At 43.2% G+C, this 27,530-nt stretch overlaps 1 protein-coding gene across 9 annotated transcripts in view; it reads left to right on the plus strand.

The window, feature by feature from the left end:
- The window catches only part of LOC101167294 (thyroid hormone receptor alpha), a 166,322-nt gene that overhangs the window by 102,516 nt on the left and 36,276 nt on the right, over positions 1–27,530 (plus strand). For 2 of the 9 annotated variants that reach the window (XM_078951109.1, XM_078951111.1), the window contains 2 exons: positions 16,272–16,387; positions 17,614–22,243. In XM_078951109.1, coding sequence (XP_078807235.1) covers positions 17,803–20,274 — 2,472 coding nt within the window. In that variant the 5' untranslated portion in view covers positions 16,272–16,387; positions 17,614–17,802 and the 3' untranslated portion in view covers positions 20,275–22,243. The other 7 variants (XM_078951113.1, XM_078951114.1, XM_078951110.1 and 4 more) reach the window with 6 other exon arrangements.

Here is a 27,530-nt window from a genome sequence, read left to right on the forward strand (position 1 = left end):
CATTCGTTCGGATAACGGCACAGAATTTACCAGCAGAGATTTCCAAACTCTGTTAACCAAGAACAGAATCAGACATGAAACATCTGCACCCTACTCACCTCACCAGAATGGAACAGCAGAAAGAGATTGGAGAACACTATTTGACATGAGTAGATGTTTACTGATAGAGAACAAGCTACCGGATAAGTTGTGGAACTATGCGATACAGACATCAGCTTATATAAGAAACAGGTGCTACAACAGACGCACAAAGAAAACAGCATATGAACTGTTTACAGGCAAGGAACCAAACGTATCCAAACTACAAAAATTCGGATCTGAATGTTTAGCTTACAAACAAGAAAAGAGAAAACTCGATTCAAAATGTGAACCAGGCATTTTCGTCGGATATGACAAAAACAGTCCAGCTCTTCTTGTGTATTATCCGGAAACAGAAAAGATTCAGAAACACAGGTTAGTGAAATTCACTACAAAAACTACCAGAGAAAAAGAAACTCAGACACCAGAGAAGTACACAGAACATGATGTTGGATACATACATCCTCAGGTTCCTGAAAATGATAACGATGGAGATACAGAAAACAAACCAAGTCGGGATGATGTTTCTGAAACTTTACCTCAACAGAGTCAACATGCACAACCAGGTGAAATCAGTGAGACTGTAGGCAGGAGGAACCCACCCAGAATCAGAAAGAAACCGGTTCATCTACAGGATTTTGAGACTGATAAGACAGTGGACAAAATGCAGGTATGCATAGACTCCTGTTATAGAGCAGTTTGTGACATTCCCCAAAACTTCAAAGAGGCAGTGACATCCAAAAACTCAAAACAGTGGAAAAACGCAATGGATGAAGAGATGCGATCACTCACTGAGAACGACACTTTTAAACTCACTCACTTACCAACAGGCAAACAGACAGTGGGGGGTAGATGGGTATATGCGCGTAAAAGAAACATTGATGGATCAGAAAAATACAAAGCAAGATTTGTTGCAAAAGGTTACAGCCAGAGACCAGAAATTGATTATGAAGAGACATTCTCTCCAACAGCAGACATGACGAGTGTTAGAGTACTTATGCAGAAAGCGGCACAGGAAAAACTCATTCTTCATCAGATGGACGTCAAAACAGCGTATTTACACGCACCCATAGACTGTGAAATATATATGGAACAGCCAGAGGGTTACGAGAAAAAGTCGGAGACTGGTGAAAAACTTGTGTGTATGTTGCAAAAATCTCTTTATGGTTTAAAACAATCAGGTAGAAACTGGAATGCAATGTTACATGCATGTTTAACCGAGAATGGATTTGAACAAAATTCAGCCGATAACTGTGTGTATTCAAAACAGAAAGAGGACGAAAAGGTCATTCTTCTAATATGGGTTGATGATCTAATTTTGGCAGCAAACGAAGAGAGTGTTCTGGAAAGTGTGAAAAAGATGCTAACTGAGAGGTTTAAGATGAAGGACATGGGAAGGCTGAAACATTTCCTAGGAATAGATTTTGAGCAGACAGACAGTGAAGTCAAAATGTCACAGGAAATGTATGTAAATAAACTACTGGAAAGGTTTGAAATGAAAGACTGTAAACCAAGAGAAACCCCATGTGAGTCAAAACTTGTGTTTTCAGAAAATGCTGAAAAAATGAAAGATGCAAGAAAATACAGAGAAGCAGTGGGAAGCTTAATATACTTATCCACTTGTTCTAGACCTGATCTTAGTTTTGTGGTCAGTAAGCTATCCCAGCATTTTTCTGAACCAACAGAACAACACTGGAACTCAGTGAAACACGTGTTCAGATACCTTAAAGGTACAGCAAAACATGGATTGTGTTTCAAACAAAATGCAGAAAATTTAGGATTGAAGGCATACAGTGATGCAGATTGGGCGTCAGATACTGCAGACAGACGCAGCACATCTGGATACTGCATCAGCCTTGGTGATGGAAGCTCTTTCATCTCATGGAAGACCAGAAAACAACCCACAGTGGCATTATCCACCTGTGAAGCTGAATATATGGCTTTAGCATCAGCCATACAGGAATGCATTTACCTGGAGCATTTGCTAAATGGTATAGATAAATATCAGTACAATCAGACAAAAGTGTTTGAGGACAACACTGGTACTATTGCCCTAGCAAAAAATCCAGTAAACAGACAGAGATGTAAACACATCGACATAAAGTATCATTTCATAAGGGAAACTGTAAAGAGTGGCAAGATAACTTTAGAATATTGTCCTACAGAGCAAATGGTAGCTGATGTAATGACAAAACCAGCCACCATATCAAAACTGAAGAGATTTGCGCAAGACATGTTTGGCACCTAGACGTGCAAAAGTTCTTTAAGATGTTTTCCAAGAAAAGAGGAAACTGTTTTTATGTTTGTGGTTAATATGAAGAGTTAAGAGCGAGTGGGGGTGTTAAGTATTATATGTAAACTATTTCACTCTTACTCTTTCTACTCCATTTCCCATGAGTCACTTCTGTTCCCATGAGTCATTGTTGTATCTCTGTGTCGAGGGTTGATGACATCACTCGCTAAATGAATGAGCCCTGATGTACGAGAGACACGAATTTGTTCCGTGTTCAATGTTTAATAAATAAGCCTAGACGAGGCTAAAGTTGATCCTGTCCCGGAGTCTTCTTCATCTATCCACCACGCGGATGAAAGATCGGAGCTGCGCTCAACACATTTAATTAGAAAACAGATTTAACTTGAAATAGCAGCATGGTAATATAAAGTGCAAATAAATAACCAGTAACTTTAAATGGGGAAATGCTTTTCAAACAGCTGCAAATCTAAAAATTTTACACCAGAAAAACAAGCCCGCCTTTTTTGTCTGGCTTTAACCCGGCACGTTGCAGTCCGACCACTTTACCTGCGGTGCTCTAAAGGCGAACAGCTTGTTGCGCAGACACACAAGTTCTTTCGGGCTAGTCGCAGACCCTCCAGAGAAGACAGTCCTCGTCCCCTTGAATGACAGGCTCCAAACTGCACGTTATCATTTCAGCTGCTGCTCCCTCTTCCGCAGGGATGGGTCCTGCAGGTGCAACGGGCTGGTTTTTGGTGAAGGATATTTTTTCGTGGCGGTCGTGACTCCTCTTCTTTTATTGTGATGACCCTGGTTCTAGGCTTACAGTCTCAGCCTGTAGATTAATTTTTTTTTTCTTTCAGTGTCTCGTCATTGTCCTTACAGAGGGTTGAAGAAGCTGCACTTTTGCAATAATTTGCGGACTGAAAGACATTCATATTTGGTCAGGTCAGAGTTAAGTTGCGTTTTCTCTCATTGGACAGCAAATGTTTGATAGCTTAAACCTGTTCCAGGGTGCTCTCCACCATTTCCAATTTGGAACCCCAGCTGGTCGGGGAGTCCTGCCAACAAATTAGTGAATTAATAAAACAATAAAATAATCTGTGTGTGAATGAACGAATAAATTGATAAATAAAGTGCTTCACGAATAACTGAATACATTTTATAAACATATTGCTTGTTATAAACTAATTCTTACAGATATATTCAGATATTATTGGTTACCGTTATGAGAGTCCCAACTCCACTTGCTATTTGTGGAATTCATTTTTTACGTTGCCAGCTGTGTAAGAAAGTCCGACAACACTGCGGCACAGTCCAAGAGTGCGCTCGGTTGCTTACTTGTGGTCCTGAAATACAGTGGTGGACAAAAGTGTTGGTATCCTTCAGTTAAAAAAAAAGAAGGTCCACAATTTTCACTGAAATGACTTGAAACGTTCAAAAGTAACAATAAATTAAAATGTATTGAAAATAAAAAAATAAAAATCAGCCATTTTGAGTTGTTGATTAACAGAATTATTTAAGAAAAAACTAATGAAATAGGTCTGGACAAAAATGATGGTACCCATAACTTAATATTTTGTTGCACAACCTACTGAGGCAATCACTGCAATGAAACGGTTTCTGTATTTGTCAATGAGCCTTCTGCACCTGTCCACAGGTATTTTGGTCCACTCCTCATGAGCAAACTGCTCCAGTTGTCTCAGGTTTGATGGGTGTCTTCTCCAAATGCCATGTTTCAGCTCCTTCCACAGATGTTCAATGGGATTCAGATCTGGGCTCATAGAAGGCCACTTCAGAATAGTCCAAAACTTTTCTCTGAGCCATTCTTGGGGGTTTTTGGCTGTGTGTTTTGGATCGGTTTCCTGTTCCAAGACCCATGACCTGCCACTGAGACCAAGCTTTCTGACACTAGGCAGCACATTTCTACCCAGAATGCCTTGATCATCTGGAGATTTCATTTGAAACTGCACAACTTCAAGACACCCTGTGCCAGATGCAGCAAAGCAGCCCCAAAACCAAACTGAGCCTCCTCCATGTTTCACAGTAGTGACAGTGTTCTTTTGGTTGTATGCTTCACTTTTGAGTCTACGAATATAGAGCTGATGTGCCTTACCAAAAAGCTCCAGTTTTGTCTCATCTGTCTAAAGGACATTTTCCCAGAAGCTTTGTGGCTTGTCAACATGCATTTTTGCAAATTCCAGTCTGGCTTTTTTAGGATTTCCTTTCAACAGTGGTGTCCTCCTTGGTCGTCTCCCATGAAGTCCACTCTGGCTCAAACAACGATTAATGGTGTGGTCTGACACTAATGTACCTTGATCTAGGAGTTCACCTTAATGTCTTTGGAGGTTGTTCTGGGCTCTTTGGATACAGTTCAAACGATCGGTCTCCTCAATATTTCCTCAGTTTTCCTCTTCCGGCCACGTGCAGGGAGGTTGGCTACCGTGCCGTGGCTCTTAAACTTCTGAATAATATGTGCCACTGTCGTCACAGGAACTTCAAGCTGCGTAGAGATGGTTTTATAGCCTTTACCGTGTTTGTCTATCATTTTGTTTCTAATGTCCTGTGACAATTCTCTCCTTCGCTTTCTGTTGTCCTTGTTCAGTGTGGTTCACACCTTTTCACCAAACAGCAACGTGACTATTTGTCTCCCTTTAAATAGGCAGACTGACTGATTATGGGTTTGAAAACAGCTGTGATGTCACTTAAAGGACATATCTGAGTTCATCATGACCCCCTGGGCAATTATTTCTCAGTCAAATGAACAGTCAACTGGAGCAGTTTGCTCATGAGGAGGGGGCCAAAATACCTGTGGACAGGTGCAGAAGGCTCATTGACAAATACAGAAACCGTTTCATTGCAGTGATTGCCTCAAAAGGTTGTGCAACAAAATATTAAGTTATGGGTACCATCATATTTTTCCAGCCCTATTTCATTAGTTGTTTTTTTTTAATAATTCTGTTAATCAACAACTCAAAAGTAATGGCTGATTTTGATTATTTAATTTTCAAATTTTTTTAATTTATTGTTACTTTTGAACGTTTCAAGTCACTTCAGTGAGCATTGTGGACTTTCTTTCTTTAACTGAGGGGTACCAACAATTTTGTCCACCACTGTACATTAATGACCAACAGGTTTAGATTATGACTGAAATAATAATGCCAGCTGTAGCAGAAATGTTTGCAGCGTTGTCAGTGGCTATGGCTTAAAGTTTCTTATCCTCAAGCAGCCAGTCCTGAAGTGTCCTAAAGTGACCTGGGCAGCTCATACTGAGCATCTACTACATTTACCATAACCTTCAATGACTGTTTTACTACCGTGTAAAAAGCGACAATTTCTTTCGCTAAGTATTATGCCAGAGCATCAGTCCAAGTTCTCCAACGGACACTGTCCTTTTCATATTTTGTTGATTTGGCAAAAGCCTGCATTATTGTCGGCTGCATGTTACCAGAGCTGCTTTGTTGTTGTTGGTCCTGTGGTTTTGATGGGAGCTCTGACTTTGAAGCATTAACAGATCTTGGGCCCAAATTAATCCTCCTAGCAGATGGTTACTTGATTGGTGATTCGTCCTTAAATGAGAGATTTTTCCATTTCTTGTGGTCACTTATTTTTCATTTACAAATGGTCTCGTTGGAATTTTTGGGCTCTCCTTCCTCATTTACTTTGAACCCAGAGTACTCTCAAACTGTAGAAGTCATGTTGTTTTTTGACACCAACAGCCGGTGCACGACTTGCCGTATTTCTCCGCTTCACTTGCTCGTGCATCTGTCTCGCTTCCAAGCTGTAACATACTTATGTCACATGTTGACGAAAGTCCTCAGTAGTTTTTTTATATCAAAATATTTTTTAGAGGTGAAAATTGAAACCACAATAAGCGTCACAGACTATACAACCTGCTTTAGGTATTAAATTCATTTAATTTCTTTTTTTTTTCCAATCTCTTTAATAAGTCAATTTTTTTTATGATATGATACTGTGTCAAGTACAGTATTACCATATTACTGCAAAAAAAAAGCCTAGCTAAATCCTGGCAGTACTTGTAAATGTAGCATAACTCCTCTGACACAATCACCAGGGATTGTAGAACAATGCCTGTTTATGAGTAGCACCCATATTTTGGAAAACGTGAACAAATTGCAAACATTTCCGCCTAATATTCCTTCAGATGGCCTGTTTTGGGTGCACATCAAATATGGACACAGAGGAAAATGGCGCACCACACAAAGTCAATGCTTCCTCTAATCGGAAGACTGCAGGTTCCCGCCTTGTCCGCCCATGTGTCGAGGTGTCCTTGGGCACTTCGACACTGGACCCCACCTTGCCTCTGGTGGAAGGTTGGTGCCAGCGTTTGGCAGCGGAGCCGCCACCAGGGTGTGAAAAGGACTGTGACTGAAAAGCGCTTTGGGTAGAAAGCGCTATACGCCATTTACCATTCACAACACACTGGTGATCTGTCCAGGGTGTACCCCGCCTTCACCCAACAGTAACCGGGACAGGTTTCAGCATCTCTGTGACAGAACGTGTTCAAGAAGATGTTCCTCCTTATCTGTTTTTTTTCTAGTGTTGGCCACTAGGAGGTGCAGCTCCTGTAGGGCCGCAGTCTTCCGCATGATTAACATCTACAGAGGACGGGGAGATGAGGGCAAAACCAGTCATTCTAACACGGAAGTGAGAGGAGAGGCTAAAGGAAGGTCAGTCATGGCAAAGTTAGAGTCTCTGCTGGCCTGGCAGTGGTTGGTCATTAGAGGGAGAGGAATGGAAGAATGGAAAGAAGAACACAAAGAGGGGAATGGATGACAGCCAGCAGAGACATACAGACTTTCAGAGCTGTAATTAGACGTCAGTGATCATTTCTATGTTGCCTTTTGTTGTTAAAGAGCTTCCTCTGCTTCCTGTATTAATTTAATAAAAACATTGTTGGTGTTTCCTATTTTTTTTAAAAGCTTTATTTACTTTATGCACAAAAGTTACATAAAAGTCACAACATATTTACCATCCTTTGTATCTTTTGTAGTTGGGAAGTCAAATTCCTCAATCACAATTTATTGAAAAAAATCTCATTATTCTTTTCTTTTTTTAATGCTACTAACCAGATGACCTTTCCCTCTTCTTCTCCTAAAATACTTTTAAAAGTCATTATGCAGCAACCTAGCAATGAAGTTAGAGGGAAGCGATATGACCGAAAAATAAAATCTGATTTCTTTCCATTTCAGATTAGATTTTAATCAATTTTTTTCTCCCTGCTTTTACTTTCTTTAATAAAAATTACAAATGATTCAATATATTTAACAAAAACAATTTTATGTTAGCATATCCTTTGGAAATGGGCTCTAACACAAAGTTCAACTAAATACAGGCTGTAAAAATCAATGTTTTGTGAGCTACCACCAGCTTGAGCATCTCATAAAGAGAAATACTAGAACGCACTAAGATTTTAATACAGAAGATTGTGAGGCTGTATGATACAGATTTTAAAGCAGGCATTTCTTATCACAAAATATTACGTTAGACAAGTTTAGTGTCAGACCTGTAGTGAGGAAGCTGTGAACTCGCCATAAATACTATTCATTTATTCTGAAAATTCCCCTGGTGTTTTATTTACAGGTGAAGACAGTCCAGTAGTTTTCCAAAATAAAACTTACTTCATCTTATAAATAAAACTGAGAAAATGTAGGTCACAATATTTTCCCCACGACCCGGTACCAACTGTCCCACAGGCTGGCACCGGGAACTGGTACCATGATATAAACTCAATGTGTGTCTGTTACTTTCAGAGTTTAAAGATTGTTTTTTTTTGTGCCTGTAACAGGAGGTCAAATTGGGTCTCATGTGCTCTCACACTGGCCCTGGTCACTTTGTCTTTATGCAAGTTAGACAACATGATCCATTGAACAGCTGTAGTCTATAAATCAACAAAATATGTTATTACTCTCTGCAGAAACTTCTATGGTAGATTTTGTTCTTTTGTAGATTGTACTTCGTAAATTGTGCTCTTCCTTTTGTGAAATTATTTTATTTTATTATTATATTATTCTGCGAGTTTACTTCTCTCTTGCATGTTTGCACTGAATAGTGAGCGGCTTTAATTTCACTGCATGTGTGTGTGATGTGAATTGTACATGTGTACAGTGACAATAAAGGCATTCTATTCTATTCTATTCTATTCTATTCTATTCTATTCTATTCTATTCTATTCTACTCAAAAGATGACTAAAGATTATATAAATATTCATTCTAACCCCATAGTGGAAGAAAATATACTTTGTTAATGTTTTGAACATCCTAATTCAGCATTTCCGTCATCTCAAAGTGCAGTGGAAGAGATTTGTGCAGCAGCTTGGACAGATGTGCATGACATTTGCAGATGTGGATCATATCTAGTACCGGGCAATGACGAATTCTGTCCATCGGCCTGGTTCAGTCACGCATCTCATTTGGTGAGCTGCACTTTCATTCAGACACACCTGTGGTTGGAAATCTGTCTGGTACCATGGCTGCATGATAAGTTTCAGATTTCAGGATAGAGCTGAAAGTTCTTCCTTTTTTTCCTCAGTATAACAGTCCCATTTAAGGTTCTTTCAAACACACACACACACTCAACGCGAGCCTCACTGACGCAGGTGTACAGATGCAAACCAAGTTGTACTCAGAGCTAACGCACACATGCAGGTTAGTCACTGGTCACTGTGGGCGTGCATGTGCAAACAACACAGTTCTTTGCTGTCACAGGCAGAGAAACTGCAGACATACATAGTAAATGAGTGCAGGGACAGCATTAAACCCAGACGATGGCTGTAAAAAGACGAGCAAAAGTGGATCAAGGGTTGAGAGGAGGAGTCTGTAAAACCAGGGCAAAGAGGCAAAAAAAGGAAGAGGTTGAGTGAAAAGATGGGTCATTTTTACTTTTGTCAGACACTTGACAGATCCCATTCGAATGATGAGAAAAAATATGTAGAAGACGACAACATTAGGAAAGCTTTGTCAGCGGTGACAGTCAAAGGATTAGAAAAAATGAGTCGACTTTACCAATTCATAAAGAGGAAATCACAGATGAAAACAGCCAAATGTACTACTCTAAAGATACTTTTAGAACTTGTGTCTTTATCGTCTGCAGTAGGGGGAAATTCTCCTTTAGGGACAACCTCCCTAAAGGAGAGCCAACAGCCGACCTGTGGGCTCTCCATCAGGACGATACATTAGCCTCAAACAGTTTCATAGCTTTCATGGCTTATGGTCAAACTCCAAATATTACAACTTCTGGAAAAAAGCTACTCAGTGACAGTAATGCTTGTAAATGTAGCTATTTTCTACTCTAATTTGAATGTTGGTATCTTTTTTTAAATTAAAGTTGTGGGTTTTGTTTAGATCACTAAGTTGATCATATATTTATTCATTTTGGCTATGTCTGAATTCCCACCCTAACCCCTAACTACTAAAAACAAACCATATAGTGCTCCATGCTCACTTCTTTATTTTTTTGAGGTGAATAATACGTCACAGATTTCACGCAGTGAAAATCCAATCGATATGAGCGTTTTACAAGAGTATCTATGAATCCAATGTGTTCTGACGATGAAAACGTTGATGTTTTTTTTTTTTTTTTCTTTTCAACTTGTCTTGTCCAACAGCTAGGCAGTCAGATGAGAGCTGAGGGCCTCTTGGGTTGGACATATTTTACTTTAACAAGAGGGGTTATTAATCTTCAGACAAACCAAAGGTATGTCTGAATAAACCCCTTTTGTAATTGAGGCCAAACTTTATTAATTTCAAACATGTCTGAAAATCTTTGGTGTTGGACCGGACGGAAAAGGAAAGAGGGGAAGAAGAGAGAGGGATGTTAGAGAGAGGGGGGGTAGGGGGTGATAATAGGAGGGGAAGGGGGATAAGACCATGAAGCAGCATAAAGCAACAAGTTTACTGGTTGTTAATCATTATGGTAAGGTTTAAATGTAAAAAAAAAGAAAAGAAAAAAAAGGGGCGGAGCCTGTCCACACACACACTCAAATGTTATAAACACACCTGTTAGTTGCAAAAATGTCCACCTGTCGACATGTACACAAAACAGATAGTGTTCACACGCATACGTATGCCTTAAAACCAACTAGTGTGAAATATTTCAGTCATTCAGTCTGTTGAGCTAACACCTGTGCTCAAGTGAGTGTTTATGTTCTTCTAAAATGGATGGTGGAACGTGAAAAGAAGGAGGGAGAGTGCCCAGCCATCCCCACTCCAAGACCCCCACCGCACCAGCAGCGGCAGCCGGAATCCCCCCAACGCCACACGGGAACCGGCAGGGAACAACCGCCGCCCGGGCGACCAAGCCCGCCACCCAGGCCAGGGCCAGCAGGGCCGCCGCAAGGCCCCCAGAGCCAGAGAGCAGGGAGGCACGGAGGGAAAGAGAGCGCCGCCCCAGCCCAACCAGGAGAGCAGCCCCCCGCCGCGCCGGGAGAACCCAACGCAGGGCCCCACCGGAGAAGGACGCCCACAGCCCCAGACGAGCACCCCACCACCACCCAGGAGTTCCGGGCATCCCCCCGCCCCAACCCCAGGTACGAGCCAGGACCCCCCAAGGGAGACCCGCTCCGCACTCCAGGCAGCCATCCGCCCGGCCCACGGTTGGTCCAGGGAGGAGCGAGGCAGGGGCCCGCCGCCCCCGCCCAGGAGGGGGGAACCCCGGGGAAAAAAGAGGGCCCACAAGGGGTGTTGTAAATATGGCCCGACCAGGCTCGGCCACAGTTGGAAATTTGGCGGGGCCCAGCACTCAGGAGCAAGGACCAGAACCCACCCCCCAGGGACACGAACACCCCCGGCTCAGATGTAATGTGAACCCCCCCCACCGTGCGGAGAGAGCACCGCCGGGCCCAGGAAGCCGGCACCCCGGGGACACGGCCGCCGTTGCAAAGGGGCCCGTACCCCCCACCAGGGAAGAGGCAGGGGACAGATGGTCCTAGGTCCCACCTTCCTTGCAAAAACGTTGATGGTTTTTACAAAAATTGCTCAAACACATTGCATTGTGGTTTATATTCGCCAATCTAGTTAGTTTTTGCAGAGACTTTTGGGAACTTTGTAGAGCATTGGATTTTGAAATTGTAGATTTGGACAATTTCAAACATAATGAAACGCACTATATAGTGCACATTGTAGTGAGTAGTGAAGGAAGTCGGACACAGCCTTTGTTTGAATTCTCAAAAAACTAATTTGAAAAAAAGGTCAAAGTCCAAATGATTGGGCAGTAACTTCCAACAGTAACTTGGGTTTTAAATTTGCTGTTTTTGGCTGCTTCCTTGTTTTGACCAAACTCTTCGAATTTATGTTTGACCTTCTCTGAGTCCTGTACTCCGCACTGGACTCAAGTTTTCACTACTTATTGAATGAAAGTTTGGTTTAGAATTTTATGTTTGCAAACACCCGAAAGAGTTCCTGAGGAAAAAAGTAATCGATTTTCTGGGAAATGTGACCTGAAATAAAGCAGTGAGCCAGAAACAGACTCTGGAAGAGTCTGTCACTGTAAAATATTTAGCTCTGTTCAGGATAAACCCTCAGCGGTGTGTGAAAGACAAAAGCTCGCCTTTAATCCCAGATGTAATCCAATTCTGTCTTTAGGGATTAGAGAAACCTTGCAGCCTGCAACAACTTTAACCTGAAACACGTTCTTGTTCAGGTTTTTGAACCCTTTAACACCAGAGATGTTTCTGGCGATGGATAAATAACACGCGCTTTGACACACCGTGCGTCTCGCTGCTTCAGAATCCACTGGAATTACGTTAAATGCGTAGATGGATGAAGAGTTATGGTAGTCAAAAGAATGTAAACACCGGAGCTAAAGCTCTGGCGTTAAAGTCAATAATCTGTTAATCTATTTTCAAAGCATTCACAGTTGTTTTTTTAAAATTATGATGATGCCTTTTTTAGCCCAAAAAAACTTTGTCGTTTTCTAAGACATAGTTTCTGCAGAGCGGCAGGAGTTCATCAGAACCCCCTCCACTCTTGGGTGGTGGGTAGTGGACGGTTGCTAGTTCTGCTTTTCCATATGGTTGTTTGGAGGACAGGCCCTACCCTTTTGACCAACATGTACACCCGACAGTAATGATGATAAACCTTCAACAACCTGTTTCCTCTTTTATTTTTTAAAATTCTACTCCCTCCTACCTCTTAATCACTATCTAATATCTTTAAGCCCCTTTTTATTTTTTCTTGTCCTACCCTTTTATCCTCACCTCTAACACCCCACTCTACTTTTTACCCATTTCTTTTTCCTTTTCCATCCAGTCCAACAAGAAATGTGCTATGGCTGCACGATGTGAGGAAAACTCGTGATTTGTGATAGTAGTGATCAATATTGCGATGATGAAGTAAAACAACCACAAACATCATTTCCATTTCACTGAAACCCTTTAATTCCAATTGGTCAGCAACGTGAAGGGGTCCCTCTCATTTGTTAAATGCATAAAGGGATTTAGTTGATTCGTTAAATGCTTCAAGCTGCCATTAGATTATTTTGGCACATTTTAGTTTACCATTTATTGCAATTTTTACAGTCGTTTGCAGTATGCGTATTGCACAGCTTCATATCATGATACAAATAAATTTGCAATTTATTATGCAGACCTAAAATGTATGTAAATATAATTAATGTACATAAAGTTTTTCCTCAAACACAAAAGGGCTTTATGAATGTATACACCTCGTGTGTCAGACGATTCATAGCCCCTTCATGTAACAGTAAAATCTGTCCAACTCAAGAGGCCTGCCAGTGTATTTTCTGTCACAAATACGATATTTTTCAAACAGCTGCTTTTTTATTGTTTGCTCTTGATTCACAATGATTTGAGTAAATACTCAAATATACTCTTTGAATCTTAATTTTCTTTCTATTTGTCCTCCATCAATACAAACATGCAACAACATGTTAAAACACAATTTTCATCAGAGTGGATCTGTAAGCTAAAATAGCTTTTTGTGTAGAAATCAAAGTGGTTGCATGTGAGCATCTGTATTAACCTGTAAACACCCTTTTAGCTCCACATATGCGTGGTATTAAAACCTATTGTCTGTTTATTTCATATGATTTAAAACAACAGATGGTGTTTGGGAATGAAGAGTTCAGGATTTCAGTATTACTTCAGATTTACTTTCTTTTGACTACACTTAAACACACTTGGAAACCTGACCTGATGGTAGGGCGTGGTAAGTAGGGATGGCCCGTTTGACACAGACGCTTCGGCGCGCGGATCACCTTCATGAAACAGAGTGCTTCGGCACAATGTTTGGGACCGGAGCACCGGAGTGAGTATAACGAACTGGCGCTGGATACTGATGAGGAGCTCCCATATGAAGGCCGGCAGGCTGATGAGGAGATGAAGGTCAGCTGGTTCCAATCATCAGAGCAGGAGCGCTGGGAGGGGGGAGGTAAACTGACAGGCACCGTGAAAAAAACAAAAACAAAAAAAAAACGATGCATCTCATCTCTGCATAGGCTGGTGTCCTAATATTTTTTTCAAGCTTGCTAGAAATTTCAAATATACATTACAGGTGTTTTTTTACTGACTAGATTTCATCTGTTAAAGGAGGATGAGAAGGAGGATGAGAATAGGTGGGATTCATTTAGAGTTAATTTGCAACATAAGCATTTTTAGCAGAATTAACAAAAATACATGGCGGAGTTGGTGGTAATAAATCAGTTTAGCATGCAAAAATGAACGAGTCACTTGGAAAACAGATTGCGATGGTTGTAGGATAGATATTTTAGTTATTGTTATTGCACGTGCTTCTGGATAAGGGCTGAAATGGAACTGGTCGTGTTTATTAAAGCTGACTTTACTGTCTGTTTATTTTCCCATTTTCTCTAACATTGTTTAGTGCACATTTTCCTCCTTCATCCATCTGTCCTACACTCGTCTACCTCCCTCAGCCTCGTTTGCAGTTGGCAGAGCCCCGACCCCGCCTGTTCCCCGTCATGAAGCCCTCTTCTGGTGGCGTGTTTGCACAGATTCTGACCAGTTACAGAATATTTCCTGCTGAGCATCACACTTTAGCACAAAAAACAGTGCACACCTCAGGCTTTAGAGATGCCAGACCATCTATCAGTAGCCACAAACCTTTTCAGGTTTTCCAGCTGGACCACGGTGTCGTCTTTTGCATGAATTGGCTGCTTTCGAGTTTCAGAATGGAGACATGTTGTTCTGGCTTGGTTCCTGGTCTCCCATATTGAAGACCTTCTGGTGACATTTCAATTTATATGCTGGAGCTCAATCGTTTTATTTTTGTTTCTTCCACTAACATCAACCATTCGGTTGAAATGTATTTGTACGTCTCTTTGGAAAAGCTGTAACACACACTAAACCCTTATGAAATGATGCTGTTTGTGCCTGATGTCAGTTGGGAAGCATTTATAATGGATTACCCTGCATGGTCTAGTTTTTACACAGACATCTTTACTCTATTTACAAGAAATCTTAGCAACTCAAGCTCTGGATGTAGCACACTTTCATGCTTAATGTGTTTACCTCTAACTGAACGTATTTTAATTTACCAACGACCCTGCTTATTGAACTAAGTATTTTCCCAGAGTCAGTGACGAGTTTCGTAATAATTGATGCAGAAATCTTGCATGATGTTTTCCATTTTAGCACTTCTCATTGGGGCTCTGAGTAAAACTGCTGCAGCTGTTTTACTTGTGGCCGTTAGTCAGTCACCCAGCATCTGAAGGTGGTCACACAAAAAAGGGTGGTGGCTCGTCCCATGAGTGGTAGGGCTGGGCGATATTCAATTTCCAATGCCCTCCCCACCCCCCACTTAAGGAAAGCAATAAGTAAAAACAGCAGACAACTTAAAGGAAATTTTGCTTTGTTTTAATCAAACGCAAGACAAATGTAATACTGGTACACTTAATAATTACAAAGCAGTATTCTTTATTAACAAATAACAGTACCAACTAGCTATCTAAATCACATGAGTTAAACTCAAGGCCCGCAGGCCAAATGTGGCCCGCCATGTCGTTTTAAGTGCCCCGCGAGTGCATAAACGTTTTTAATATCTTAAAATAAAAATAAAAATTGGTGTGTATTTTTTCATATCTAGAATTTAAAAGGATTTATGCTAAATAACAAGCAAACACATGTTTTCTATGCAACTGTAATTGTCAGTTTGAAAAGTTATAGTGAATAAATAATGAGTTATTTAACATTAACATTACTAACCTGTGTCATTTTAAAACATATTTTCAGAAAAATTGCTATAATAGTGTTAAAAACACCAAAAACCTGATTCTTTTCATTGGAGTGGGTCTTTAAAGACATTTTTAGATCTACTGGTTGTCCCTCATGATGTTTTAAGCCTTAGTCACGTGTTACTGTGCGAGGGTTGACCTTACATATCCCCTTGAGGCTCGTATGGCATCTCATGAAAATGGAACATACCATTGACATGCCTGTGTTAAGTGTATCATAAAGTATTCGTAAGTGTAATATAAGTTACACGCACTTATGGTGAGGCTGTTGTATGTTGTACTTATGCCACACTCGTTTAGTAAGTTGCGAGTACTGGCCCTTTGCTGACTGCGCTTCAATGCATCACGCACGGGGTGTGCAGGTGATATGTTAGGATGCCCATAGGATGTCCACACAAGCTTTCCTCTGGTTGTCCGGCTGCAAGCTCAATTTTCGCCTGCAGACAGTCTGTCTTCACCCTAAGGACAGTGGGGTGTATCGGCATGTAGCATGCAACTGTTTACCAAGTATTGTTTTATTTTATTCAATTAATAAAATAAAATAAAATTTGTCTAAATAACAGCGGGTAAAGACACCTTTGCCATCTGGTGACTCTAAGTCCAACTTCTTCACATCTTTTTCTGAAATTTGATGTGAAAAAAAGATGAAAACCAAAATAAAGGAACAAAGTGGTTGTTTTTTGTCTGCACAAAGGCTTAGAGTTTTGTTCTCCCTGTTTCCTATTCTTTCAGGTGGGAACGGGATTTAATCTGCTCTGATGCTCTGATGCCATCTGCTGTCACATTTGGATGGATGAGCTGCTGAGACAGTGAAACAGTGAAAAAGTCTCTGTACCCACAGAATTGAGGTGGGTTTCATAATAGTTACATAACTAATCGCGATAGTCAGTTGTTAAAAAAGGAGTAAAATAAATAGTGTTCTGTTCTTGCAACTGAACAAATCATTTACTACTATAAAAAGGTTGTATTCGAGTCAATCACAGGCTTCTTTGATGTGGGTCAATCAATGTTTATGTAAAAAACAAAACTGTTTTCAGAAGCAGCTGGTTTCTTTCAATCAGTCAATCAATCAATTTATGTCATTCATTTAAAAACATCCAATGTCATGAGGTTGCTAGGGCCTATCCCTGCTCCTATTGGGTGAGGTACACCCTGGACAGGTCACCAGTCCGCTGCAGGGCCACATAACCAAACTCACTTACATGAACACCTAGGTCAACTTAGAATAATCAATGAAACCATGAAGGATGTTTTTGGACTGTAGGAGTAACCCGGAGTACATGAGGAAAATCCACACATTTACTCCAAACTCCACACATAAAGAATGTGGGCTGGGTTTGAACCAGGGTATCTTCTCAATAGGTGAGAGTGCTGACCACTACACCATCATGCAGTTCTCATTTGAAAACAATCTGAAGTTATTATAGTGGTGCACAGGCTAACAACCAAGAACAGCGGTAAACGTTAAACACTATTAGATTTAAAAAAGATTTTATGATGTTCAAGACCATGAATCAAAATTAAAGCTCACATTTACATTTTAATGGTACTTGGAGTGACTGTGGTGCAGAGGTGGAGCGGTCAACCTATAATTAGAAGATCACAGGTTTGGTTCCCTTGATGCTGCCGATTTTGCTTTCTCTCTGTTCTATGTCTCTGGCTTTGCTATAAACAGTTGTTTTTATAAAAACACTCGGAGCAGAGCTGCTGCTCCTCCACATTAACAGGAGCCAGTTGAGGTGGCTCAAGCATCCTGTCTGGATGCCTCCTGAATGCCTCCCTGGGGAGGGGTCGGGGCATGTCTCACTGTGTGAAGGCCACAGGGAAGACCCAGGACACGCTGGAGAGACTGTCATGGTGCCTCTGGCAGACTCCTCCCCCTCTCCTCTCTGCTTGGCCTCTGATTGCTCCCAGCTGCTTCCACTCATCTCATCACCCGCCAGTCTTTCTTAAGGAGCGCCAGGACCAAAATTCAACGCCAGTTCGTTGCCCCTGATGGTGCTTAGTCTGGTCATCATAGTTTCTCGCTCTATGTTTTTTGCTCTTGCCTCACGAACCTTTGCCTTGTCTTCAGGATCATCTAAGCCCACGAGTGGACGCTCGAATCAACTTCCACCCAAGCGGAGGATACCCCCAGAGAACCTACCTCCTTCCAGCGCGCCGTCTGAACTCCAGGCCTCAGCTCAAGCCACAGCCGAACCTCCAGCCACGCCACAGGCCACAGCCGAATTGTTTCACAGTGCGCTCTGCGTTTAAACTTCCGATGCCCCCGCTAAGGGACAGGTCGCGGGGGGGCAACGTCAACTCTCAGGAGAAGCAAAGCTTCCTGTACATTCCTGTCAGATTATGCTGGATAAATCAAACTCATGCTTCTAGGGCCCTTATTGACTCAGGAGCAGAACAGAGTCTGATTGATCATGGACTGGTATCTAAACTTGGTTTACCCATAGAACTTTTGGAAGCTCCTGTCGAGGCCTCAGGCTTAGGAGGACAGCACCTCTCCAGGATTACGCACCGAACCAAACCAGTACAACTGCTCACCTCTGGCAACCACAGGGAAGTAATACAATTTTTCATTACTCAATCTACTCACACCCCCATAGTACTAGGTTACTCTTGGTTAAAGCTGCATAACCCGCAATTTAACTGGAGTTTGGGACACATCATTAACTGGAGCCCTTATTGTTCTGCTAACTGTCTCTCGTCTGCTTTACCTTCCACGCTTCATCACGCTGTTGACTCTCCCAGTAAAATAAATCTGGATAAGATCCCCTCATGTTATCATGATCTCCGTGATGTTTTTTGCAAATCTAAGGCTAGCGCCCTACCTCCCCATCGCCCCTATGATTGCGAAATCAATCTGCTACCAGGTTCTACGCTACCTAAGGGTCACCTTTACAATCTATCTGGGCCAGAGAAAATATCGATGGAAAGCTATATTCAGGAAGCGTTAGCCCTGGGTCACATTCGTCCCTCGTCATCCCCTGTTGGGGCCGGTTTTTTCTTTGTTGAAAAGAAAGATAAATCTCTTCGCCCCTGCATTGACTACCGGGAACTCAACCTAATTACTATAAAGGATAAATATTCTCTGCCTCTAATCTCCTCTGTTTTTGACTCCGTCCAAGGAGCTCACGTTTTCTCGAAACTGGACCTTCGTAATGCCTACCATCTGTTTCGGGTCAAGGAGGGGGATGAATGGAAGACCGCTTTCAATACACCCCTAGGGCATTACGAATATCTGGTTATGCCTTTTGGGTTGACTAATGCCCCAGCAGTCTTTCAAAGGCTGGTCAACGACGTCCTCAGGGATTTTCTTAAACGCTTCGTTTTCGTATATCTGGATGATATCCTCGTTTACTCTGACAATCTCACCCAGCATGAACAACACTTCCGTCAAGTCCTCACTCGTCTCTTAGAAAACCAGCTGTTTGTTAAGGCGGAGAAATGCGAATTTCATGTCGATTCAGTGCAGTTCTTGGGCTATATCATTGAAGCAGATCCCTCCAAAATCGAGGCAGTGTCCACCTGGGAACCCCCTATCAACCGCAAGAAACTCCAACAATTTCTGGGTTTCGCTAATTTCTATAGACGCTTTATCCGCAACTATAGTAGCATTGCTGCTCCCCTCACTGGCCTCATATCCACCCATCAAAAATTTCAATGGACCCAAGAAGCCCAACAGGCCTTTGACCGTCTAAAAAAACTATTTGTCACAGCTCCCATTCTCATTCAGCCAGATCCCTCACGACAATTCATCGTGGAAGTCGACGCCTCGGATTCGGGGGCCGGCGCCGTCCTGTCCCAGAAGGAACTCACGTCTGGAAAACTCAAACCCTGTGCTTTCTTTTCTAAGAAGCTATCGACGGCAGAACAAAACTACGACGTGGGAAATCGTGAACTTCTGGCTATAAAATTGGCCCTGGAGGAGTGGCGGCACTGGCTGGAGGGGGCTGAGCACCCGTTTATCGTCTGGACAGACCATAAAAATCTCGCATACCTTAGGACCGCCAAGAGACTCAACTCCCGCCAGGCCCGGTGGTGTCTGTTTTTTGACAGGTTCCGGTTCACCATCACCTACCGTCCAGGAACCCGGAACTTCAAACCAGACACATTATCCCGCAAGTACAGCACCACAGAAAACACCATCACCAACACCATAGTCCCCTCCACGTGCATAATCGGGGCTCTCACCTGGGACATCGAAAATCGAGTTCTCCAAGCCCAAGGTGAAGAACCTGGTCATGCCCCATGTCCTCAAGGCACTCTTTATGTTCCCACCTCCCTCAGGGCGGACGTCATCTCCTGGGGTCATTCCTCCCGGCTGTCCTGCCATGGCGGCGTCCAGCGCACTCTCCATCTCCTCCGTAGGAGGTTCTATTGGCCTTCTATGGATAAGGACGTCCGCGAATATGTGGCGGCGTGTACCACCTACGCCCGCTCCAAGACCTCCAATTCTGCTCCAGTTGGTCTGTTACAACCACTTCTCACCCCACTTCTCACATCGCCTTGGACTTTGTCACCAAGTTGCCTCCCTCACAGGGCAACACCGTCATACTCACCATTAGGCCTGCACAATATACCGCAAATTTATCGTTATCGCAATATCCAGCTCTGCAATATGCATATCGCAAAAGACGGCGAATATCGCAATAAATCGCAAACCCAAAATGTGTTAAAACAATCTTCTAGCAGCTTGAAGCATTTAACAAATCAAATAAATCCCTTTATGCTTTGACCAATCAGATGGACGCCTTCCCATTGTTGACCAATCAGATGGAGGCCTATTATGTTAACCCTGGTCCTGAAGAGCCTCAACCCTGCCTGTTTTCCAGCTCTCCTTAACCAGCTTGCTGTTGATTGGCTGACTCAAGTGATTTCACATCCTGATTGACTGAACACACCGGATTTTGGTTATCATTATCGAGCAGTCTAGGGAGAATTGGAAAACAGACAGGGTTGAGGCTCTTGAGGACCAGGGTTAGCCACCCTGACGTTTGTCCCCCATGTCGATGAGGGTCATTTTTGGAGTATAATTTTTAAACTATTGCAATGAAATGGGAATGATGTTTTTGTTTATTTTTCTATTTGTTTATTTACCGCAAATTTATCGTTATCGCAATATTGATCATTAATATCGCATATCGCAAGTTTTCCTCATATCGTGCAGCCCTACTCACCATCATTGACCGTTTCTCCAAGATGGCTCATTTCGTCCCTCTAGCCCAGTTACCTTCCGCCACTGAAACCACTCAGGTTCTGGTAAACCAGGTGTTCCGTCACCATGGCATCCCCTTGGACGTTGTGTCGGACCGTGGTCCCCAGTTTGTCTCCCAAGTCTGGAAGGCTTTTTGCTCCGCCCTGGGGGCCACGGTCAGTCTCACTTCTGGCTATCACCCCCAGTCCAACGGTCAGGCAGAGAGGGCCAACCAGGAACTGGAGGCAGCCTTGCTCTGCCTGGCGGCACAAAACAACGGGGACTGGTCCCAGTATATAGTGTGGATCGAACACGTCCAAAATACTCACGCATCTTCTGCTACTGGGGTGTCACCGTTTGAAGCTGCTCCCAGGTACTCACCACCTCTGTTTCCGTCCCAGGAATTCGATTTGGCGGTGCCCTCGGTCCAACAACATCTCCAGCGTTGTCAACGAGTCTGGCGCCAGACCACAGATGCTCTCCTCCGCACCAAGGAGAGCAACTGCCGCATCGCCAATCGTCACAGGGTGGTGGGACCCGTTTATCAGCCCGGACAGAAGGTATGGCTCTCTGACCGCAATATCCCCATCCAGGCCACCTCCCGGAAACTGGCTCCTCGCTTCATCGGTCCTTACAGGATTGAGAGGATTATCAATCCTACCTGTGTCCGTTTACGCCTCCCACGAGCCCTCAAGGTACACCCCTCGTTTCACGTTTCACAAATCAAGCCCGCCGTCCGCTTCCCCAACGCCCGCCCGGGTCATCGACGGCGGCCCTGCCTACACTGTCAGCCGCGTCCTGGACATCCGGCGGCGGGGTCGCGGGCACCAGTTCCTGGTTGATTGGGAGGGTTACGGTCCTGAGGAGCGATCATGGATATCCCGCTCTCTCATTCTGGACCCGTCCCTCATTGAGGATTTTTTCCGGGCTCATCCTGATCGCCGTCCTGGACCGCCTGGAGGCGGTCGTTGAGGGGGGGGTACTGTCATGGTGCCTCTGGCAGACTCCTCCCCCTCTCCTCTCTGCTTGGCCTCTGATTGCTCCCAGCTGCGTCCACTCATCTCATCACCCGCCAGTCTTTCTTAAGGAGTGCCAGGACCAGAATTCAACGCCAGTTCGTTGCCCCTGATGGTGCTTAGTCTGGTCATCATAGTTTCTCGCTCTATGTTTTTTGCTCTTGCTTCACGAACCTTTGCCTTGTCTTCAGGATCATCTAAGCCCACGAGTGGACGCTCGAATCAACTTCCACCCAAGCGGAGGATACCCCCAGAGAACCTACCTCCTTCCAGCGCGCCGTCTGAACTCCAGGCCTCAGCTCAAGCCACAGCCGAACCTCCAGCCACGCCACAGGCCACAGCCGAATCACCCGCCTCGTCCAAGGTCCGCCCGGAGCCGTCACAGGATTCTTAGTCTCTTCTTCCGGATCGCCGACGGGTCGTCAGTCTCACCATCCCCTGCCACAACAGGACTGCTCATTTCCCTGTAACATTAAATCCATTACTTACTTTCACTCATCTCCTGTCCTCCTTCCGGGTTCCAGCGTCTGGGTCTGTTAGCCTCGCTAGAGTCATGACAGAGACTAAGTCATTCGTCTGGCCTGCGGACGTCTCAGAGTCCCCCAGAGGAGCTGGAGGAAGTGGCCGGGGAGAGGGGAGTCATGGCATCTTTGCTTGGACTGCTGCCCCACTTTTCCAACTCCTGCTACCCCTAAGTGCTTCACATAAAACATAATCAATTTTTAAAACCAAAAGAAAAAACTCACAAAATGACCCCCCCCCCCCACACACACACCATGATAAAAAATGATAAAATTATGTTACGTAGAAATCTGTCTTTCTACTGAAGTGGGGAAACAATATTCCAGGGACATGTCCACATCAGTGACTCCCCACTCAAGTCCACAGGATACACTGCGATCCAGACCTGGGAGATCCCATTGCAGCGACCCCGGGGGTCACTGATGTGGAGGATCCCTCTGAGGAAAACACTGGAGTTACAACTAAAATGTAAAAGGAGTAAAAGTAAAATTAAAATAGTTGAATAAACAAATAAGTACATATATAAACCAAAATAGACGCGCATAAATGGTACATGTTTACAGTATATATATATATACATGTGTGTATATATATATACATATACATGTATGTATATGTGCACATTATCCCAAAACTTTCCTTAAGCTAGTTGTAACTGTTTGGACAGAAGGAGATGCTCTTTGTTAGTTTGCTGGTTCAAATGAACAGAAACTACGTTTTGGGGGTAAAACTCCTTCTCATAGTCGCAGCTTCATTTAGACGAGATGAAGAAAAATGATTTTTTGAATGTTCCAGCCTTATTGAAGTATATGTAGTGAAATGTTTTGAGCTGTGAGCTTCGATTCGATTCCATATTTTCCCATTTGGCTCTCCGTCAAAAGTTGGATCAAATTGGTCCATGCAACAGTCGACAGAGCTCCCATTGTTGTGGCTGACAGTAAGCAAAGCAGCAGAAGCGTAGAAGTGTTGGGCAGTAACGGTCGTCTTGGCTCTCTGCCCGGTCTTTCAGGGAGCTGTCGTTGTGATCTCGGTTGCACTTGTTATGAGAATGACCTCTATAGACCAAGCTCTGCAGCAGAGAGGTCAGCTGAGGACGTTTCATGTCCGGTGGCTCCGTGGTTTGCACCGGCGCCCTCCGGTTGCTGTGTGAAAACTGGAGTTGCACATCAAATGAGAGCAGACAGCAGGGCTTTATTGCTTCAGTCAATTATGTATTAATGCAAGATTAAAACAGATGAATAATTAGATAATCTGCTACAAAAAAACATTTGGCCACTTGTGCAAAATGTGACCCTGCTGGGTTAAATTCAGGTTAAGTTCCTATTGAATTTGTGTCTGTGGTGCAGCGGTATACCCGTCGATCTCTGATTGGAAAATCCCATCTTGTTGAAGTGTCCTTAGGCAAGACACTGAACTCATCATGGTCCTTGGTGGACACAGGTTGAAACCTCATGGCAGCTAAGCCGCCATCAGTGTGTGAATGAAGGAAGGAAGGAAGGAAGGAAGGAAGGAAGGAATGAATGAATGAATGAATGAATGAATGAATAACACAACATGAGTATCATACATTTTTCAAATTTTTGTTGATAACCAATCTTCTTGGGTTATAAAAAACACATTTTCATGACTAAAGATTTAAACTGAACAAAAGCAGAACTTTCATTGATTCTTACAATAAAAACTACTTAAACGTTGTTTTTTTGGCCTGAAAACATAAAAGAAATTACTGAAAACAAAAATAATGAATTTGACAAAAAAAAATAATAATAATAATAATAATTTATTATTGATCAATTCATTTTGAACATAGTCCTAACCAGAAGATGAAAACATTATTTAAACAGTTTCGGCATATGTGCGTTTAAGAGGCTTTCTGAAAAAAAAACTTGTGGTTTTCTTATTTTTTCATCTCCTTTATTATAATGTTATTTGAAATTTAATATGGAGAAAAACAGGGAAAAGAAAACAAGAAATTAGCAGAAAATGGTTCAAATTCCTCTCAGGACATTTCTAAGTAGCTTACAGAAAATAAGATTTAGCTGGGGACTGTGTCCTTTAATAGAGGCACGGCAACAGCAAAACCACAAAGGTCTCATTGTAAAAGTCGGGGAGCCTCTTCTATTTTCCATTTGAGACACAAAGTATTGGTCTAGACACTCATTCATGGTTAAAGGTTACTCTAGTCAGTCCCTAGATTCCATGTCTTTTTTTTTGCTTGACCCATAGGTCAGCATTTGTAAACACGTCTACAACCAACCCTCGATCATGAAGCCCTGCTGTGAGCTGGAACAGACAGGCAGCTCCCTCTGTCACTCTGAGGTGTTGGGGATGATGGTTGCTTTCAGAAAGTTGGGATTTATGCCAACAAACCCTTTTTTAATTCAAATTCAGTGATGACAGTGTGTCTGACGCACTGCTCTGCTGTCTGCAAAGCCACTTTTGAACTTTCCGTCTTGTTCGTGAACAGAACACGTAGCATCACTCTATCATTTACCGCCCTCTGGCACTAGATTAGGTTTCCTAAACTAGTTTGTGGAACTGATTCTGTTACTTTGCTGACATTATCTGTGAGCCACAAAGAGTTTACATGCTAATGTCATTATGGCTCAAAAAATTTCACAATGTTAGCCCTTGTGGAGTTATTTTTTTATTTTGAATTTTTTGTAAGGAGTTGTTGGTTCTTCTTCAAAGGCTGTTTGGACCACTTTGAATAGTTTTTCCCTCTTAATGTCATTTAAAGGAGTCAGTCTCAGTAAAGGCACATCTGCCTTTACGAGTGGATACGGGCTGTCGCCGGGTAAAAAACTAGGAAACCCTGTAGGTGACACACAGATGAAACACTCAAAAGTTTGGGATTATTTACCACTCATTGAGCCAATGTGGCAAAAATGCACATTTTCTTTTATGGGTGTCCTGAGCAGGTCGTAGTGAACACTTAAACAAAACATAAAGATAAGTAAGCGTACAACGCAAGGAACGCGGCTGTTGCTTGCTCCTTGAGTGTAGCAGGACTGTTAGAAATATGGAAAATTGGAGCATCCTACTGCTGCTTGCATAACACCAGCACACCTCCTGCCCGGAGCATTTGCACACGCCCTGTTACGAACCAGTACATAAAGCAGGGGTGTCCAAATCCAGGCATTGAGGGCCGGCCTCCTGCTGGTTTTCCAGAAATCCTCCGCTTCATCTGCTGCTGATTATCTGGATCAGGTGTGTTTAGCCAATAAGGACCTTCAATGGCAGGTTGGTTGAAAAACATGTAGGACACCGGCCTTCGAGGCCTGGATTGTCCCACTCCTGGACTAGAATTTGGTGTAAAGGATGCCATGCGTCAACACTACCGATACATCAGAAGTGCATGCATAGACATTATCCTTGTAAAAGCTTCATGAAAAACGTGCCACACGCACAAAAATGGTACTTTCCATTTTCATGACGTCCCTTGAGGTGGCCGTACGAGAGCCGCAAGTGATCTGTTGGACACACCCGCGCTCTCTTTAAGATGCGGTCACTGCTCTCTACAACCCTCCCTGAGGCTGGACAACCCAAAAACCCCAACACCCATAGGGGTGCACGTGACGACAGCATGACCAGTTGATTCCAGCACCTTTATTTTTCTGTGACCACATCAATGGAAGCCATTTGAAAGAGTAGAACCTCAACTTCAACATTTCACATTGTTCCTTAATATCTGTCGTTTATAACCTCTTTAATTGAAATGTTGATTAATATTTACAATCTTCTCCCCTATTTTGGCTTTTTTTGTACTTTTTGCTCAAATTTCGACTTCTGCTTTCACTGAAAAATGTTTTTGGAAATTTTATACTTTATGCAACATTTGACCAATGATGACCTCAAATTGTTGTATTTATTTAACAAAAGATTGGTTTCTAGCTGGTGGTAGTATTGTGATTTGTCCTTTTTGACCAATAACATGAGCAAGAAACTATGAGGTCAGCCTGTGGTTTGGTTGTTGACGTGTCTGCTTGTCCTCTCTCCATGCAGCTCGCCGTCCTTGCCAACATGCTCCTTCCATTCAGGTCAAGCACACACACGGATGATTGGCTGCTGAAGATGCTGCCAGCAGATGCTGAGCCGGCTGACGCATCAGGGACCGCCTTCTTGTCCTGAGACTGGCCCCTGGACAGGACTGAGGCTGAATGGAGCCAATGTTCAACAAGCAGGACAGCTACTCATCTGAGGGGGATGAAAAAGGGTGAGAAGACAGACGTGTCGTCCGCTTCTGTGTTTGTGTGTCCAACTCTAATGTGAACATGAAGGGAGATCTGAAATGAATTAGGTGAGGCATGAGAGGATGGTTGCACCACGGCTCTGAAGGACTTTGTTTATGAAACAAAGATAAAAATGAAGTGCAGGCCAACATTTTGTTGGCCTGCAAAAGTGACACTTGAAAAATATTTGGATAAAAAGCTTTAAGCTTATCTTCTCAGTTTTCTGTGAATAGAAATGTGACAAATCTAAAGTTTTTGATGAGATTTTTCAATACGATGACATTTTTTAACCCCAAAGATGAAGACGGATAGACCCAAAAAAGTAAAAACCATGATCATGTCAAAAGCAGTGGGCTGCACGGTGGCGCAGTGGTTAGCGCTCTTGCCTCACAGCAAGAAGGCCCCCGGTTCAAGTCCCAGCTGGGGGACGTGAAAAACAGAACATCAGTGGGGGACCTTTCTGTGTGGAGTTTGCATGTTCTCCCCGTGTGTGCGTGGGTTCTCTCCGGGGTCTCTGGCTTCCTCCCACCGTCCAAAAACATGCTTCATAGGTTAATTGGCAACTCTAAATTGACCATAGGTGTGAGTGCGGGAGTGAATGGGTGTGTGAGTGAGGACATTCTACCCTGCAACAAACTGGCGACTTGTTCAGGGTGTCCCCCCTGCCTTCGCCCACAAGTGGCCGGGATAGGCTCCAGCAGCCCCGTGACCCAGAAAGGGATAAAACGGTTAAGAAAATGAATGAATGAATGTCAAAAGCAGGTTTCTCCTCCATTTGCTGCAATGACAGCTTGACAGCGGCGTCTTCTGCTCCTCACTGGACTCATGACGTTCTGAGGCAGTCCACTCCTCCATAAGCGCTACATGCGGTTCTGCCAGGTCCAATTATCCAGTCCCTTCTTTAGCTGGTCCCAGACCTGCTCTATGGGGTTCAGATCAGAGGTCATTGCTGGCCAAACCATATGAGGCCACTTCCACTTCCTGGCTGTGACAATTCTGGCACCATGTGGTGGAGCATCATCATCCT

Source organism: Oryzias latipes, chromosome 8 (genome assembly GCF_053564925.1).
Source record: "Oryzias latipes strain Hd-rR chromosome 8, Olatipes_Hd-rR_3.1".
Taxonomy (NCBI): domain Eukaryota; kingdom Metazoa; phylum Chordata; class Actinopteri; order Beloniformes; family Adrianichthyidae; genus Oryzias; species Oryzias latipes.